This window comes from Melanaphis sacchari, unplaced genomic scaffold, assembly GCF_002803265.2.
Source record: "Melanaphis sacchari strain LSU unplaced genomic scaffold, SCAv2.0 Contig4_pilon_pilon, whole genome shotgun sequence".
NCBI classification, from domain to species: domain Eukaryota; kingdom Metazoa; phylum Arthropoda; class Insecta; order Hemiptera; family Aphididae; genus Melanaphis; species Melanaphis sacchari.
The window spans coordinates 8,347,182-8,365,235 of record NW_020271335.1 but is presented as its reverse complement, the minus strand read 5'-3'; the positions used below and the strand labels follow the sequence as shown (position 1 = coordinate 8,365,235).

The 18,054-nt window shown below is 27.4% G+C and overlaps 1 protein-coding gene across 3 annotated transcripts in view; it reads right to left on the bottom strand.

The window, feature by feature from the left end:
* The window catches only part of LOC112598723 (transcription factor Sp9), a 72,499-nt gene that overhangs the window by 16,714 nt on the left and 37,731 nt on the right, over positions 1-18,054 (bottom strand). The window contains exon 1 of one of the 3 annotated variants that reach the window (XM_025345294.1): positions 15,327-15,553. The exons of 1 other annotated variant lie outside the window; for it this stretch is intronic. In XM_025345294.1, the coding sequence (XP_025201079.1) occupies positions 15,327-15,404 (78 nt within the window). In that variant the 5' untranslated portion in view covers positions 15,405-15,553. Of the gene's footprint in view, positions 1-734; positions 1,420-15,326; positions 15,554-18,054 lie in introns of those variants that run through there. One more of the 3 variants, XM_025345295.1, reaches the window with a different exon arrangement.

Here is an 18,054-nt window from a genome sequence, read left to right as displayed (position 1 = left end):
TAAATATTCATATATTTTTATATATACCTATACCTATACACTCTTTAATTATTAAATAAAATGTTTAAATGGAAAAGCTTCTGTACTATATGTAACTTGACATGCTAGATGCACTCGAAATGTGTTAATAACTACAGAAGTTTAAATTGTTATGAAATTGTTGAAAAAAATTAAAATGCATATTTAAATTTTTAAATTGTCTATATTGATGTTAAATTTAAAAAAAAAAACCATCTATAAAATTGATACCTACGCAGTATACAGGTAGGTATTATAAATTAAAATATATATTTATGTAGAAAATGCGTAGAAAATTCAAGTGTAGTAGTCATTGTAGGTAGGTAATTAATACTTATAAATAATATATACATATTATAATATAGATGTGTAGGATTATATACCAGCTATAGATTATAATTTTTACACGCTATACTCGTTATATATACGCGGTTATAGGCGCCTATATTTTACAATTAATAATAAACGTACTTATATATTTTAAACCACACATTGAAAGATTTTATAATTAATAAAGCGTATACACATAGCAAATTATATCAAATTGAGTAAAACTTTTTTTAAATAGAATTTTAATAATGTAGGTAAGTACTCTGCGTATACCTATATATACCCAATACATAATATACGATGTATAATGATAACTAAAAAACATTATATTATCACACAGTAAGTTTTGTTTAAATATATTATATTTATATTCGTCGTGAACTTACCACAGACGTGTTGTAGAGCGGTCCACCGGGTACGCGTGATATCGGATAATCTGCCAACATGATGTTATTCTCGAGTGTGTCCTTTACTGTTTACAGGTATTTGGATAATACCTGTGGTAAAGTTTACGTCGTCACTCGCGATCGGTGTACAGATATAACTTACAAGTGGCGTAAGTGAGCGTGAGAGTGTACGCCGCGGAGCTGGGGGCGTCCAGGCCGTCAGTATGGATGTAATATTAGTTTTGTGATGGCGATCATAACTCGGTACGTCCGTACGATAAAATATATTGTAGTTTCAGTGCGACATTTAAGATCAACGACACTCTATGACCAATGTCATATTAACAGTATATTATGATTACAAAAATGTTATAATATATGACGCATGCGCGTGTATTATTTTATACGAGTAAACGCGGATTTATTCGTTTCGCGGACAACGAAAATCGTACATTTTTCAAACCGACGCGTGTAAGACGGCGTCCGACGACAAACGAGACCGAATGTAAAACATAATGATATTCGATAAACCGATGCGGAAAAAAATAAACAACCGTGAAAAAAACAATAACGTAGGTATATAATAAAGATACAACGCTGCGCGAGACCGCAGTGATTATATCGAAACGGGCAATGTGTGTAGACTGTTCGGGACCGCGATCGGAGCAACTGTACGCGGACGGCGGACCGCAGTCGACGGCGGCGTCTCGCTACAAGTGGGCGGAGCCTGTCGGGGTCCCGGCGGCCAATGGACGGATACGCCCACGTTTGGCGTGCGTCGTCGTCGCGTTTCCCCGCCGCCGTCCGACCGCGAGTTAACCGCAATTAAATAGGGGCGCCCGGGACACGCCCCACCGCGGCGGTGTTCCTTTGCCCCCACCGCCGCCGCCGACGACACCGCCACCACCGGCGACGACGGTGACGACGACGACGACGACGACGACGACGCTTGGCCCGCCGACACTGTAATATCATACGATGAGGCGCGCGGCATCGAAAGTGGCGCCGCGCCGGTGTCGCCCGGTCGACGATCGATATTTTACATTTTACCGCGCGGGGCGGCGACGCTGTATTTTCGTAATAACATTAATATGAGACATTATACCGCGGTATACAACGACGCGTTGGTAATTATTGTACGATGTATATGTATATAAACTCGTACAACACAGCTGACATATTGTATAGATACGCGGATAAGTTCGTTCCGTAGTAAAAATAATAATACCGAATTCCGCTGATAAACTTATGCGGCGATGCGCAGTCATACGACAGGATATACATTTTATACGCGTCGATATATCTAATATATATGTATGTATACATATATATATATAGATACCTTAATATCCGTAAATACGGTTCTAACCTTTTAAGTTCGCTTTTGACGGATTCCACCTCTGTTGCCAGTCGTTCGGGTGGATCTGTTGACGTGGTATAGATATATATATATATATATATATATATATATAGGTATAGGTACACTGCTACATTATATTACTTATGTACACGCGTCATGTAAAATAATATTATATACATTTATCGTTTATATATGCATAGACTGCAGACTTATCGTGACTCCTATACAATCATGCTGCATGTCTACACGTCGTATTTTATTTTATAAATATAATAATAATATACCGAATTCATTTTCAAATATTTTAATAAAGATACCATTTATTATATACCTAGGAAGGTCCCTATATATACCTACAAAAATATTTGTGATATCACTGCAACATCTGCAGTATGCTAAAATTATACTTACAGGCTGATCGTTGTAATATTAGCGGAATTTCCCGTGATGGGAGAACTTATAAGAGAATATATTATATTGTATATTATCAACTCAAAAACCGTTTTTTTTATTCTATTTTTAAATCATTATAAAATTATTAGAAAAAATCCAATATTACTAGCTTAAATGTTTATTTTTTCAGAGTAGGTATGCTTAAAAATAATGCATTTATTTATACATATATATATTGAAAATCCTACTGCAGATGTTTCGATCCTTGAAAATTACCCGATCGGCACCCTTAGTAGGTGGTCTGCGTGATTGTTAAGTTTGTAACCAATATATAATATATCTATATGTATATAATATCACGGTCAACAGTGTAGGTTTATATCGTATATGCCATAAGGTCTAAATGGTTTAATGTATATTCCGCTTTATATAAACCGCGCAATTTCGCAGCGCGTGCTGGAACACACGTGTATTATTATATTGCGTAATATGCACGCGCATTAGTGTGAACATTATTGTCGCTTTATATTCACATATATAATGTGTATATCTACCTAATTTACATGGTATTCCTAAGACACAAATAAATAAAGTATATAAAATTAACTTTTTATATTATTATTAAAAATATAATAACTTAAAGTATAGTTAAGTTGATTTTTACAAAAGTGTGTAAGATTATTACACCGCCGACCTTTATAGTGGTAAAAACAATGCATACATAACAAAAAATAAACATATATTATTTAACCAGTATAAAAAACTGCCCGTATTAACATGCGCAATATAGGTACATACTCAAAATCGAAATATACATGTACAAAATAATTTATACATTAACTAATATTATGAATGTTTATTTTATAGGTTAGGTTATAATATGTAAGAGTAGGTATAGTATAATATTATATTTATAATTATAAATGCATATCATTGATTACATAAATGAACTCTATAGTAAATACTAATAGTAGGTATAGTATAGGTACATTATAGGTAATAAATGTACAATATAATTATAAGTATATATAATATACATATTATATAGGCTTTATTGTATGTATAATTGTATTGTATGTATGTTTATTGCTGTAAATTTATAAAGATCTATATAGATCTATATAGATCTGTCGTTTATTATCATGTTTAAGTGATCTATTCTATCTGTTTAACGAATGTCAACATATACTGATATACGTATATAATATTGTAGCGTATTATAACAAAAAATCGCACTCCCGAATATAATAATTGAATGTTCATGATGTGAATATATTTAATGAGATGCTTTGCTTTAATTTACTTGCGAGCCTTGTACAATACACATTTAAAACTCATCATAGACTTAACTGCAGTACCTATTACAAACAATACAATTTATATGAACTACAGCCTATTAAACACATGCCTTTACCTATAGATAATGTCTGATGAATTTTCGCATTAAATTAATTCAAAGTTATAGAAACGCTCATGCAAAGCATATATTATTTTCTCTGGGCGTAAACAAAACCCCATTAATCATTTGTAGTATCAACTATCGCAAAAATCTAAATGTTTACTGTTTAATTATTATATCTGTTGTTATTTAGTTTACCGACCATATTATTAGTCATTAGTCGTCACAATATGATAAATTTAAAATGAATAATAAATGCTAATTTATTAGCAATATACTATATTAAATATTAATACATATAAAAGTACATCTTACAATTTATATACTATCTTATATTTATAATATCCAAATATATTGGTAAATTTGTAAAAACCTTAAGTTTTTTTTAATTCAATAGTATATAAATTAATACAATTATTTGCATATATATATGGTATATATCTAGGTATATGCTTCTACTACAATAGTATCTATATACATATATATATAATAACCAAATAAAGCGTTATTATTCAAAGTTAAATAATTAGTGTGTTAAATTAAAATATTATTTCATTGAGGAAATACATTTATAAGTTATAAATATCTGAAATGTTCAAATCTTCATTTATTTATTTAACCATTATATTTATATATAGGTAGCAAGGCATTAATAATATAATCGGTGTTCAGCTATTTAATAGTGTCTATATTATATTAGTTAATAGCCTAATTCAATAATTTAATCATTACAGACTATACAGTGCATCTTTAAAATGTTTAAACAAATATCAATCGTTTTACTGTTTATTTATTTGTATGAAACATTTAAATTATTTGTCTATAATACTTTATGTACATTGTGCATACTACAGTCCCGGATTGGGTATACGAGCTACTGAGAAAATCTCGATGAGCATTTTTCCACAATTTTATTTTTTCATAATAATGATAAATTAATAGTAACATTAGTAAAAATTAATATTGAATCAAATTATTAATCCGAACAGTGGCAGCTGTAGCTGTAATCAAACATAAGAAATCCTAAAATTCGGTAGGCCAACATTTCTATTTACGGTCTATCCGGTATTGTTTATGTAGCCTACAGGAAGTATATATACATATAATAAAAATGTATATTTATACTTCAATACTTGTATTACAGATAATATATTTTAATATTTTATTTCTACCACAGTTATACTAATAATTGTACGAGTATAAAAAAATTCACTTGTGAACATTCTATTTGAATAAAACGTTTATAATAAACATAGATACATAATTCCTATAGGTAAGTATATGTACACGTAAAATGAAGGTAAATTTATGCATAGTTTCACATCCATTATTTACACCATTTATAATAGATAGGTATTTCGTTATACGTAAAAAAAAAAGTTATGATACTGATATAATGTAATGTAATTATATTAATTTCAATATAATCAAAAATAATTAAAGAAGAAAAAACAATTACTGTTTTGTAAGAAATACATTTAGAAAATTAGTTTTTTTTTACCTATTTTGTAAAAAAAGTCATATGTGTTGATAAATTGCTTACTAATTATAACAATCAAAAACTGATAAATTCATATATATATATAATTCTTTAAATAGAAACTTAAAGTCATATAGAATAATGCAATACCTATATAATATAAAAATTCATGAATAAGGAATTTTTGTGTTTTAAGATAAAAAAAAATATAATATTTAAAAGTTTGCTAGCTAAGTATGTTTTATTTTTTAGATAATATTTATTGTAGATACAATAACCAAATGCAGAAAACTATATTATAATTATATTATTCGAATACATAGAGACAGTAGTTGAAGATAAAAAAAACTGAAAACTAGAAAAAGTTGATGATAATGATGATGATATAATAACAAAAAAAATGAAGAAGCTATAATTGAGTATTTAATGACGAGACGGTGTGTTTAACGAGTTTTTGGCCAATTGAATTTTACAATGTACCTTTATGTATTATACATGTAGTCGTGTATGTGTGTGTGGAAACAGTGTGAGAGCGACGGACCAAATTTATATTGCAATTTCCGCTACCCCTATATTTAAGGTACATTAAACCGGTTGGGTTTGTTCTTCTGTATTTCTGTTGTAATGGGTTCGATGTATAGATCAACCGGCACGTAGCATCGGACTCTGCAGTTTCTTACACGTACATAAAGTGAATGAGAGAATAAACAGACGGACAGGCAGCCGGACGAAATGAACTCGAGAGGGGAGAGAGAATAATATATTATATATAGACGGAAAAGAAAAAAATACCGCCATCAAGGAGGAAATCATTTGTCCTCAGCAGCAGCGGTCGTGTCTGCATCAGAACCGATTTTTCAGCGATCTTTCGTCGTCGTCGGCTTAATGATACGACCCAAAGGCGCCACCGTCATAGTATATATATTCTACGCACACACACACATACAGATACAGACACAAGCTCGTTAACCAAACATTAGGCGCTTTCTGGTACCTCCCCTGTTATCTCCACCACTACACCCCACCTCATGGCACCACCCACATTGTGTTTGTATATACTAAATATACACGATACACACAAACATACGTTCACACGTATATATACAAATGTACATGCGTGGCTATCTATATATATTTATATATATATATAGGTACTCTGCGCAGCATATTTAATTTTTCGAGTTTTCATAATGCATAACTATAAATATATATATGCCGCGTGCCGACGAAATTAATTTCATGTAATCAATTTTCCAGATCACATATATATATATATATGCACTTACGCAAGTCGCATATTTATATACTGTAGTGGTAACACACGCGCATTAGGTATACTGTACAACGACAGAGACGTTTAATATACATATATAAAAAAGGAGCACGACTTGTTTGGACAAGTCAGAGAGTAAAACGAATAAACATGGGTAAAAAATATAAATAATATGGATAGGTACTGATAAATACACAACACCATAATAGTATTATATATATAACTAGTATTTTTCTACTTTTGACCATTCGTGCACGTCCTGCAGCGGCTGGCTAGTGGGTGCTAAATACGAGACGTGGAAAAATCGACCGTCGTTAACAAACTAAATATATTAAAAACACCCACGTGTATAAACATATCATGTATAACATCGTAAACTCACGCGTTGCGTTTCAACTGGCCATTTCATTACTTTTAAAAATTATGCCACTATTCTTATTATAGGTACCTACCTATATAAAACATATAATATACACATATAATGAATAAATATTTGAAAAAGTGTACACAATTCACAAACTAGCTGGTATATAATATATATATTCTATTAACATAAATGTAAAAATAGAAATCTTTATCACACGTGTTTTTTGAACTATACTAATCCAATTATCTTAATTTTTTTTTAAATGAAAAATTACATAGCAGATCAAGTTTTAAATGTACATCTGATTATATAAGTTAATGAAAAATCAAGTCATTAATTTTTTAAATAATCAACAAAACCGAACATAAACATATTTTTTTTCATCCGTGTTACCAAATGTTAGTTATTATTAAAAATTAATATTTTAGTGAATAGTATTATACTCATATATATATATATATATAGAGAGAGGACTAGGGACTTCATGCTCTAAAAAACCTTCAGATGAGCATGCATTTACACCCTTAAAAATTATAATATATGCTCTAAAAATATGCAAAAATGCTAAAATATGCTTTTAAAAATATTTTATTTTTCACAACAAATAAAATGTACTTAATCTAGACTATTATACTAATAACTATATTAACGCCAGACGAAAACATGTACCTACAATACTATAACAGACAAATTGACATCGACTGACCATATTTGACGTATTCCTTATCAACAATGTTTTTTACAACATAATAATTGGGAAAACACTCGGTAGATATATTTAATCCTTTAAAACTATTTTTTTTTTCAATTTCTAGAAAAATATATGGTCAATATGGTTTATTATACGTACTTACACATATATATATATTATATATATTATGTATATTGTATAATTGTATACATATACCATAGTCCAAACGTATGTACAGTGTACCTAGTTTATATGATAAAAGTTTTGTACATCTAAAAAGAAGACTATAAAACAAGACTATTATAAGTAGATATACACTTATTATTTCATCGACAATATTGCATGTTTAATTGAAAACGACATGTTGGATATATATTTTATTGGACATAAACATTTTCTAAGAGCAAAAGTAATATTTAAGTAGAAATTGTTTACATATTAAGTTTATTTGTACTTGCCTACTGTAATAATGATAAGTAGGTATATAATATAGTACCTATAGGTACTTTTATTATTATTAAAATCAATACAGAGAAAAAATAATCCAAACATTCTTAAATTCTTTGTAAAACATAATTTTTTCAACAGATACGTATATGTATCTCTAGATCATTTAAAAAATAAAATTATATTTTATTAGAGATTATTAGACATGATAATACTTTTTTAAAACTTAATAATTTACTAATAATTATTTAAATTTTAAATTTATTTGAACCAAATTGAAAATAAAAAAGTTTTCTATGAAACGAAATTAAAATGAAAAACCTTTAATTTTCAAACAAAATTACCTGTTCTATCCTAATAATATTATAACATCAAACGTTAACGCGTTCACTGCCTACTACACAGGTATAACATAAGTATAGTAAGTAGATATACATATAATATTATAATATTATAGTTGTTTTATTATTATTATTATTATTATTATCATTATCATTATTACAGTTGCGTAGACAATGGGCAATTTTTGACAGGATTGCGGTAACAGATTGCTACCGGAGGTGACACGTGCGAGCGCGTTTAACTTGGCGAGGTGCGTAGAATTATCCGATTATTTGGGAAACGCGGACGGCTGCCGACGGGGCGCGACGATTTACCTATCCACATATTATATTTTATGTACATATTATATATACAAGCAGTCCGCGGCGATGTATACAACGTGGGGCGGAGTACTTTTAAGCACTGAGTGTATATTTAAATGGGTGTGCGCTAACGCTATTGTATATAAACATATACATTTAGTTATCGGATGTGTTCATATATAATAATATATTAGTATGTATGTATATTATGAGTGTATATACGAAGCTAAAATAATAATACCGAAAAAGAGCACATTGGACTTATTTGACAAGGTGCCCGATGCAACTACGTATATGTATATTTAACATATATTAGGTATATTATTGACTAATTTAACGCATTTTAAACGCCATACACATTCACACCTCCTATGTATAACTAACCATTATTACATCATAATATACACTGCCGCACTAATGATAGACGAGTATAGGCTGAGATTAAGAGTTATTTTTTTTTTTTGCCAAAAACAAAAAAAAGGCCCGGGGCGTGTATCACGAGAATTAATCTAATGACCGAACAAATTAGTGCATGTGTGTGTTTTTATACATATAATATACACCAATCAATAAGAAATTATTTGTAACATAAATTATATATTATAGCCATTATACATTTTAATCTTATATTATTCCTATACTACATAGGTATGTAGTTATGAAACGTTTTTACATTATCTTATAGTCTATAGAAATGTAATTACATTGTAAAAATAGTATAATAGATAGTCAAGTATACTTAAGAATATTTAAAATATAATATTATAGTATACAGTTGGCAGTAGCGATATTTTATTTCAATATAGTATAATAAAAATTTATAACAGTGTTAACACATTTTGTGGTTACCTATACAATCAACAGTTATTAATTTAAAAGAAATACTAATCATGAGATAAACATACTTCATTATATAGGTAAATTATTATACCTGTATTATATGCATAAAAAAAAAACGGGGAAGTGAATCTAATATACTGACTTTATACAATTGTTAAATTTGGTTCGTCAACCTATATTTCTAAGCATATTTTTATATTTTATATTTATATTGTTATTACTAATTTATTTTTCTATATGATTAATAGGTTCAGTAGATTGATCTAATTTTTTTTGAAAACAAATCATATGAATTTTATGATAATTATCATATAGTATTATTTCATATGATCTTAATAGCTATTATTAACTTGTAGGTCAATGTAATATGCCAACGTAACGGTTATAGGTTTGTAATACCAATAACATAAAATTAATCTAAATATTTTTTTAATTGAGTTTTGTATGATAGATACCTAATAGTGTACGTAACGGAAAAAAGTTTCAAGTTTCTACCAATAATACTTGTACTTTTTGAATAATAACAAAATATCAAAAATTGAAATTTTATATAAATATCTAACTTCGTAAAAATTTGAATTTCAAGCGCTTACAAAAATATTACCTATAAGTAAATTTAATATTTTTAATCTTGTATCCGATTTTCAAGCTTTCTTACTTACAAACAAACATTTCATCAAATATAAATAAAAAAAAAAAAAACAGATATTTTCAAAATATCATAGCCTCTATACCATCTAAACCAATTATCATAAACCTATATTATCATTAATAAACTAAGTTAAATAAGTAAAAAATCACTCATTTAAATTTTTATTTTTATTCGTGTCAACATTTTTAGATAAATTATCCATTAAATAACTTAAAATTTAAAAGGAAAGAGGAGGATTTTCATTTAAAAAAACAGATGTTTATATTTCTATATGATACTTCTCAATAGTATAATACAAAAACAATCTCAAGAATTTAAAAATATGATTTTAAATAAGAAAACTGTAATTTGTTATATAGAGATTCACGTCCGGAATGTTGTCATACGGAATATTGCCAATATAATATTAGCAGTCAGTGATGCGAAAACTAAGCAAACATCAACGGACATGGAAAGTGAACGGCAACGACTTAACGATATAAACTCTAACAGCAACAGCTATGTGTATAATATGGCATATTGATATATTGTGTATACAGTATTCAAAAACAAATATAATTATGATTTTCTCCACCAAGGAAACGTTTCGCCGTTTGAATCCTGCTAAATTGTTCTGGCGTCACCGTACATGAATATTAAATGTATATTGCGTAATGTAACTACATTTCAAAAAAAATTCTCTGCTATGAATATTTTTGAGCCTCATTACTTTTCATTTTCGGAAGATTATACGTGCCGAGGACGCGTTAAGACAGGATTGCGTATATAAGACATTGTCTTATGTATAATATAATATAATACATTATATACTCACAGGTTCCTTGTCTGGATAAAGAATTATTTTTATACAATTCTGTATAAATTAAAACTAATATTGTCAAAAGTTTTTAAAATTCAAACGAAACCTTGGCAGTTTTTGGTGCACTTGTAATGCTCAGTATATCTGTATGTTCTACTTTGCAGATGGCGAGTACTCGCATGAGTTTGAAAAATTAAAGCCCAAAGCTGCTACCTAGTGCGATTTGAATTAATGACGCATTGAACTTCCCGTCATAGTCTATTTTTTTCGGAGTACAATTAACCATGTGTAGCGTGTGTAGTGCACATAATTTATATTATGTGTGTGCGTGTGGGTGTGTATTAATATCCCGCAGTAAAAAGTCGTCGAGTCGACTACAGCAAAATTCGACAATATACTGACGCGGGTTGATGGGGTGCATCAAACGTTTCACCCACGTTAGATGAAGCCTAAATATTATATGATGACAATTTGAAGTAGGTATATAATATATATACATAGTATATAATTCCAAAACGGAAATGAACATAATAACTGCCATTATCTAGTAGAGTATTTATATAATATTTATTAAGTATTTAAATGTCTTACCGGATGAGGAGCTCGAAATATAATCAAAGAATAAAATATTTGTCACCGTCTCGTCAAAACATTTATGAATAATTAGGTATATTTGACTCTAGTTTCTAGTTAATACTTATTAAAATAAAATATAGGAAATTTAGAAAGTAACCAATTTACACAATTTAATAAAACATATTTTTAGGAGATTAAAAATAAATATGTATAGTATTTAAATGGACACTTAAATATTAATTGAGTTCTATCAATGGATGGCCTCTCTCCTCATATTTTTCATGTATTATCAGTAATTTTATCATTAAATTTACTTATTGTGCTTCACTAGCATAGTTGTTTATTTTCTAATAAAAAAAATAAATACATATTAATTATTTTATATTATTATAGTTCTTATCAGTCTTATTTTTCATTAAATTTAAATTTTAAATAAATATTTAATTAAACTTTTAATATAAAAGTAGTTTAATTTTACAATTTAGTATACTTACTAATTATTATATTAATAATAATGAATTTAGAATAAATAGCAAAGCATAAAAGTGAGTGTATACTGTATATTACAAACTTTCAACATAAGGTACCGAGTAATTTATATTTTATAATTTAAAACTCTATTATATTAATACTATAAATTATATTTTCAACTTAATAAAAATAAAATCACTTCTAAGTTTTTTTCAATAACAACATTGTAACTTACATTTTATTGCTCATTTAAAAAATACGATACCACTGAAATCTTAATAATAGCAGTTTTATAAAAATATCATAAATCAAAATTCATAAAAAATTTTAATTTGTATTTATTTAATGTTAGGTATGGATAAAATTATTTGTTTCGCTATTATTTTTTGTTAAATTTAATATATTTTACAACAATAATTTAATTTTTCTAACAAGGATAATGGACATACGTAATATTATACAAATCACAAAATTATCTAAAAAAATACAATGATACATGTTTACATCATTACTTTAAAAATATAATTATTACATTATTTAAGATACATATTATAATAACCTTCAGTTTTTGATTAGATTAATTTTAAAATGTACCTATATACAACTTATTATGGTTTAAGAAAATTATAGACTTATACAAGTTACAAAAGATTATAAAATATTGCCGTCATCGTATACCTAATTAAATAGTTAAGCGTTTATATGCTTGCACAACTGCAGAAATATGCTTTAATAGTAGGTACTTATAGACAAAAAAAAAATGTTAAAGTATAAAAGGAAACTGAAGTCTGAATTTTATTGAGTATATCATATCATAGATTTTTGATAAACGTTTCTAGTTAACTAAATTATACGGTTTTGCAAATAGATTTCGTTTAATAATTCATTAATTTACGTTTTATATTTATTTATATATATATAATGTTTATAAAAAAAAGCTTTGACAATATACTATCTGGTGCACGCGTGTTGATTTATATTCTATCAAAACTTAAGAGGATACGAGAGAATTTAGGGAGCTCAATGATTGTGTGTAGGGGTGGAGAAGAGAGGGTTAATGAGCTAACGTCATAAATTTTATCGGTGCATAAACAAGGCCGCGAATGATTTCAGTTTTATGAGCCCATAAATATAATTTAGTATGCCCGTTTAGTTCACGCATATACTGCATGCGGTACGATGTAGGTATAATAATATGCACGTATAAATATTATATGGTCTAAGAATATTAAACTTTAATATTTCAATCGATCATTTGCAAATATGGAGTAATAACTATTATATACATATAAACATATGTGTGTGTGTGTAATTATTTATGTGAACGCGGACGATTTTAGATAAAAAAAAATTTCATATTATAAATTATTATGATAAAAAAAATTAAAAATTAATAATCTATATTATGTACCTATCCTAGTAATATCTTATAATAACAAGGCGCCACAATGTACCTATATTATGATACAGTATGTATGGCAAGTGTAGGAGTATGTTTAACATTAATAAATATATGTTATACAGGTATATTTACGATAGATTTTGCAACTGACTCTTGCCCGTGAGCCAAACGTAAACATTGTTCACAAATCACAATAACAGGTTGTATTTATTATCAAAATATTACACTCGTATCTACATATAAAATACGCCCGTTGTTTAATCGTTGCATTGTTTACGTACTTGTTGAAAAATAGTAACAAAATTATTTTTCAAAAGAATTAATAAAATAAAGACAAATATAAAATAGTATTAAAATTTACATTTGCTATGTAAATTATTATTATGGAAATAAAAAAAATAATCAATAAATAAATATTTATATAATATTTAAAGTATATATTATAAATTTAGAAAAACTCCTCGTTTAGTTTTTATTATAAAGATAATTCAAACATAATATGTGTATATAAATATAACTAGTATAAACATTGCAATAGGTACAGCACATGTGAGTAATATATTTTATAATATCTATGAAGTTAATCTATAATATCCATAATATAGGTTAGGTATATGGTTTTAATATATGAAAAAATTCGATTAAAAATTCAATCAATACTAATATTATATTATAATAGTTATTTGAAGTAAAACTAAAATGATTAAATGAGTTATCAAATTCACAAGTAATTTACTTTATTTGTTTGTTTGATTTCTATATATTCTATAAAAATAACCAATAATAACTAATAAGTAATAAAACTTAAAAAAAAAAAAACAAGTTTTTATAATATAATTGCTGATTTTTAAATTATCCATTTAATTCTAAATTTTGTTTTAATTATTAAAAAGCTTATAATAGTTAATAATAAGTTTAAAAATATGATTTTTCTATGAGGAAGATAATAAACTATATAAATATATCTATAGCTATTTATTAACTTTTTAAGGATTTATCTTAAATTTATATTGAAATTTAAATTTTTATTGCTATTCAGTGACTACAAGGAACATCAAGAGTTTAATAACGACAAAATTCATAAGAATAAATACTTTTCAATATTTTAAAAGTTTTTATTAAGACCTACAAATCATTACTTCTAGTTTTGTGTATTCTAAATATTGCACAAAAATGATATTGATTTATCTATATTTCGAGAAAAATTTAATATTTTTTAGCAAATTATTATTTCATATTTTAGATAAATATTAAAATATATATCTAATGGTAATACCACTCATAAAATAGTTTACCTGTTATCTACCTATATAATACTTATCATACATTTTAGTAGTTAAAATTTAGTAGGTTACTTTATGCACAAGTTAACAAGTAATTTTAACTTCGATATATCGTGTACAAACCTAATGTATATTGTACGCATATGCATATAGCCTACGCTTAATTATTGTTAGCAAGAATAATTTGAATTATAGATATGTATACACTTAATATAAATATTTTTAATACTTGATTTAGTGATATTATTTTATCTTTTCATACATTTATTTTGTATTTGTACACATAGCAAAGAATTAATTGTTTCAAATTTAAACATTAAAATAAATAACTGTAATACGCATACTCAAAATAAAAAATAAATTATCTAGTTAAGCTAAAATTACCATACAAGACAAACATAATATATAGGTACTACTTAATATTTATAATATTTAAAAACCTATATTAATATACATGGTTATACTCAGATGCACAATTACTACTGAATATATAATAATATTACAATAAGTCTTACTTTTTCACAGTACAATGCGTTGCAATTTTCGGCTAAATGATAACTGCTATACGGATACGACATATCAAATGTGGTCATTTCGGCAATTAGATATACGCACTATAGTTATGTATTATAATATATATGTGTGTGTGTGTGTTTGTGTATATAAAACTACAACTATATAATATGTATATTTGGAGGGAAAAACAATCACGTAAAACCCGCGAACTTGTAGACTTGTCGAGATATCGTTTAAGACTGGTGCAGTGTAACTAATAAAAATCTGGCTTATGAAAAAAAAAATGTATCTATACCCGCGTTAAAAAAAAATAAAAGAAAGACGGTTTAAACGAGTCTTGCCGTTTCATTGGCTCAACAATAATTAGTCGTTTACTACACCCACACTATAACCACCACTTTGATTAGTTCCACAAACCGGCGTTCTACGCACCTTTAAAAAAATTATTAATTAATTTTTGAAAAACAAAAGCGAAATAATCTCAATAACCCAACCGCACTTACAAGGTTTATAACAATTAAACCTACCGCATGATTATAAGTTGTTGTATGCCGTAGAATATGTAGCTTGTTATATAGACTTATTAAGATATATTAGGTGAATATTGAACACCATTTTATGTAATTTATTGCACGTGGTCTTTGGTCAAAAAAAAAAAAAAATTAAAATTAATATCTACAAACATTGTAATATAAGTAAATACATGACTTTACATATTATAAATTGTACAGATAATATAATATTATAATATTAGTATTTAGTATGTATATAAAAATAATAATCAACACGGTTCGCTATATATTCATTACAACTATTTCAAATTTGAACACAATTTATATATACTGTATAATAAAAAGATTTTGTCATGATAAACTTTACTAAACATTATACGATATTAAAATGTATAATGTATACGTTACATAGGTAAGAAGTATTCTATAAGAGTGGTTAATCTTATTTGTAAAATTCTCGTGATATTTACCAGTTGGTCATATTTTCAACTATATATTTAAATTTTTAATTTGAATACAACATTTAAATTCGGAAATTTCCAATTCGTATATAGTATATTATACCAAAGATGGCGAACCTATAACATGCGCAACTGTTAAAAATAGATCATTCATCATAAAAAAAGTCATCAAAAACCGTTGTTTAACTTGTAGACTAAAATAGATAGATAAAAAAGTAGTACTTTTACAAAAATAAAATATATTTATGATGTGCCAACACGTAGGTATTAATTGATGAGTATTTCATTAAAGTTGCATAGGTATATATAAAATTATTTTCATAATTAAATGTTTGGAGCTAGAATAATTCATTTTTTATAAATTCAGAATTTGATTAACATACTTATATACTATTTATACTTTTAGTATAAAATAGGTACATTTAAATTTTTTATAATGTAATGTTAAACCACTTTTTATTATTCAAGTCGTGAATGTTAATATGTTTTAAGTTCAAAAACTGGGTGATTAAATTAGTTAACAGACAGGGAAAATTAATTCTAGTCAACATTTTAATTTGACACGCGGGTACACAAAATTTCACCATCCATATATATATTAATCATACAAACTTTAAAATGTATTCTACTGACCAAAGAGGCCAAAGTAATATCTCCAAAACATGACTTTTAAGGTAAAGTTTTTAACAGTTATAAAACTTAACTCAAAATCGTTTTTTAACGATCTATCGTGTTTCTCAAATAATAATGTCAAATTAAATAAAAAATAGATTAATTTAATAATTCACTAAAATTTAATGGACCAATTATGATGAGCCACTTAATCGTGTCGAAAGGACCATAAGCTCACTATTTAATCATTAAATGGAGAATGCTATTACAAGTAAATTTCACTCTGCGAAGCATTATGCTATATGTCGTCAATGATACGGTGAATTGAATACGTCTCGTTAATATTATTATACATACATAAAGTCTAGTATTAATTCATAATTTATAGTAAATATTATACAATACACATGTGTAACCTAAGTAGCCTAACCTAATCGGATTGTTGAAGCTGCTCAACAAGCAATGTTCCGTGAGTGCCAAAAATAAAAAATAAATAAAAAAATAAAAAACAATAAGAAAATCCCACAAAAGTATATTAATCGGAAAACAAATTTTAATGTGAAGTAGCCGATTAAGTAGCTTGAAATTACGACTAAAAGTCCGACAAATTCCATTACCAACGGCAAAATTGGGATTAGATTACCCAAACAGTCGCCGCAGAGCCACTGAAGTCATATCTACAGAGAGGACAACGACGGTTATCGACTATATGAACACCAACGCCAGTGCACTAGCCTAACATGAAGACATACGACACTGTCTGAAGAAGGATTTTCACAGAAAAGATCGAGGCCAAGACTATGAAGTATGTCCAGAAATTCTGCTGTTCCAGGAGGATACAGCTGCAGGGGTCTCATTGAACATCGACGCGATTCGGTCCTACTTCGGTAATATTATGAATATGAAGGTGTCCAAACTTACCGATATGGATGAGAAGGAGACGTCATTTATATTCGAGGACATCGATATGACTGTGTCATCGATTAATGTCGATCAATAACACAACAGACCTGACACCAGTTTTGGTTTAATCTTCTGGAAAGATCTAGGGGGATCTTCTGGATCATATGTCACAGTAGTACGTCATAATAAACATATAAATATTGCACATTTTATACTGTGTTGATTTTCAAAAAGATTAT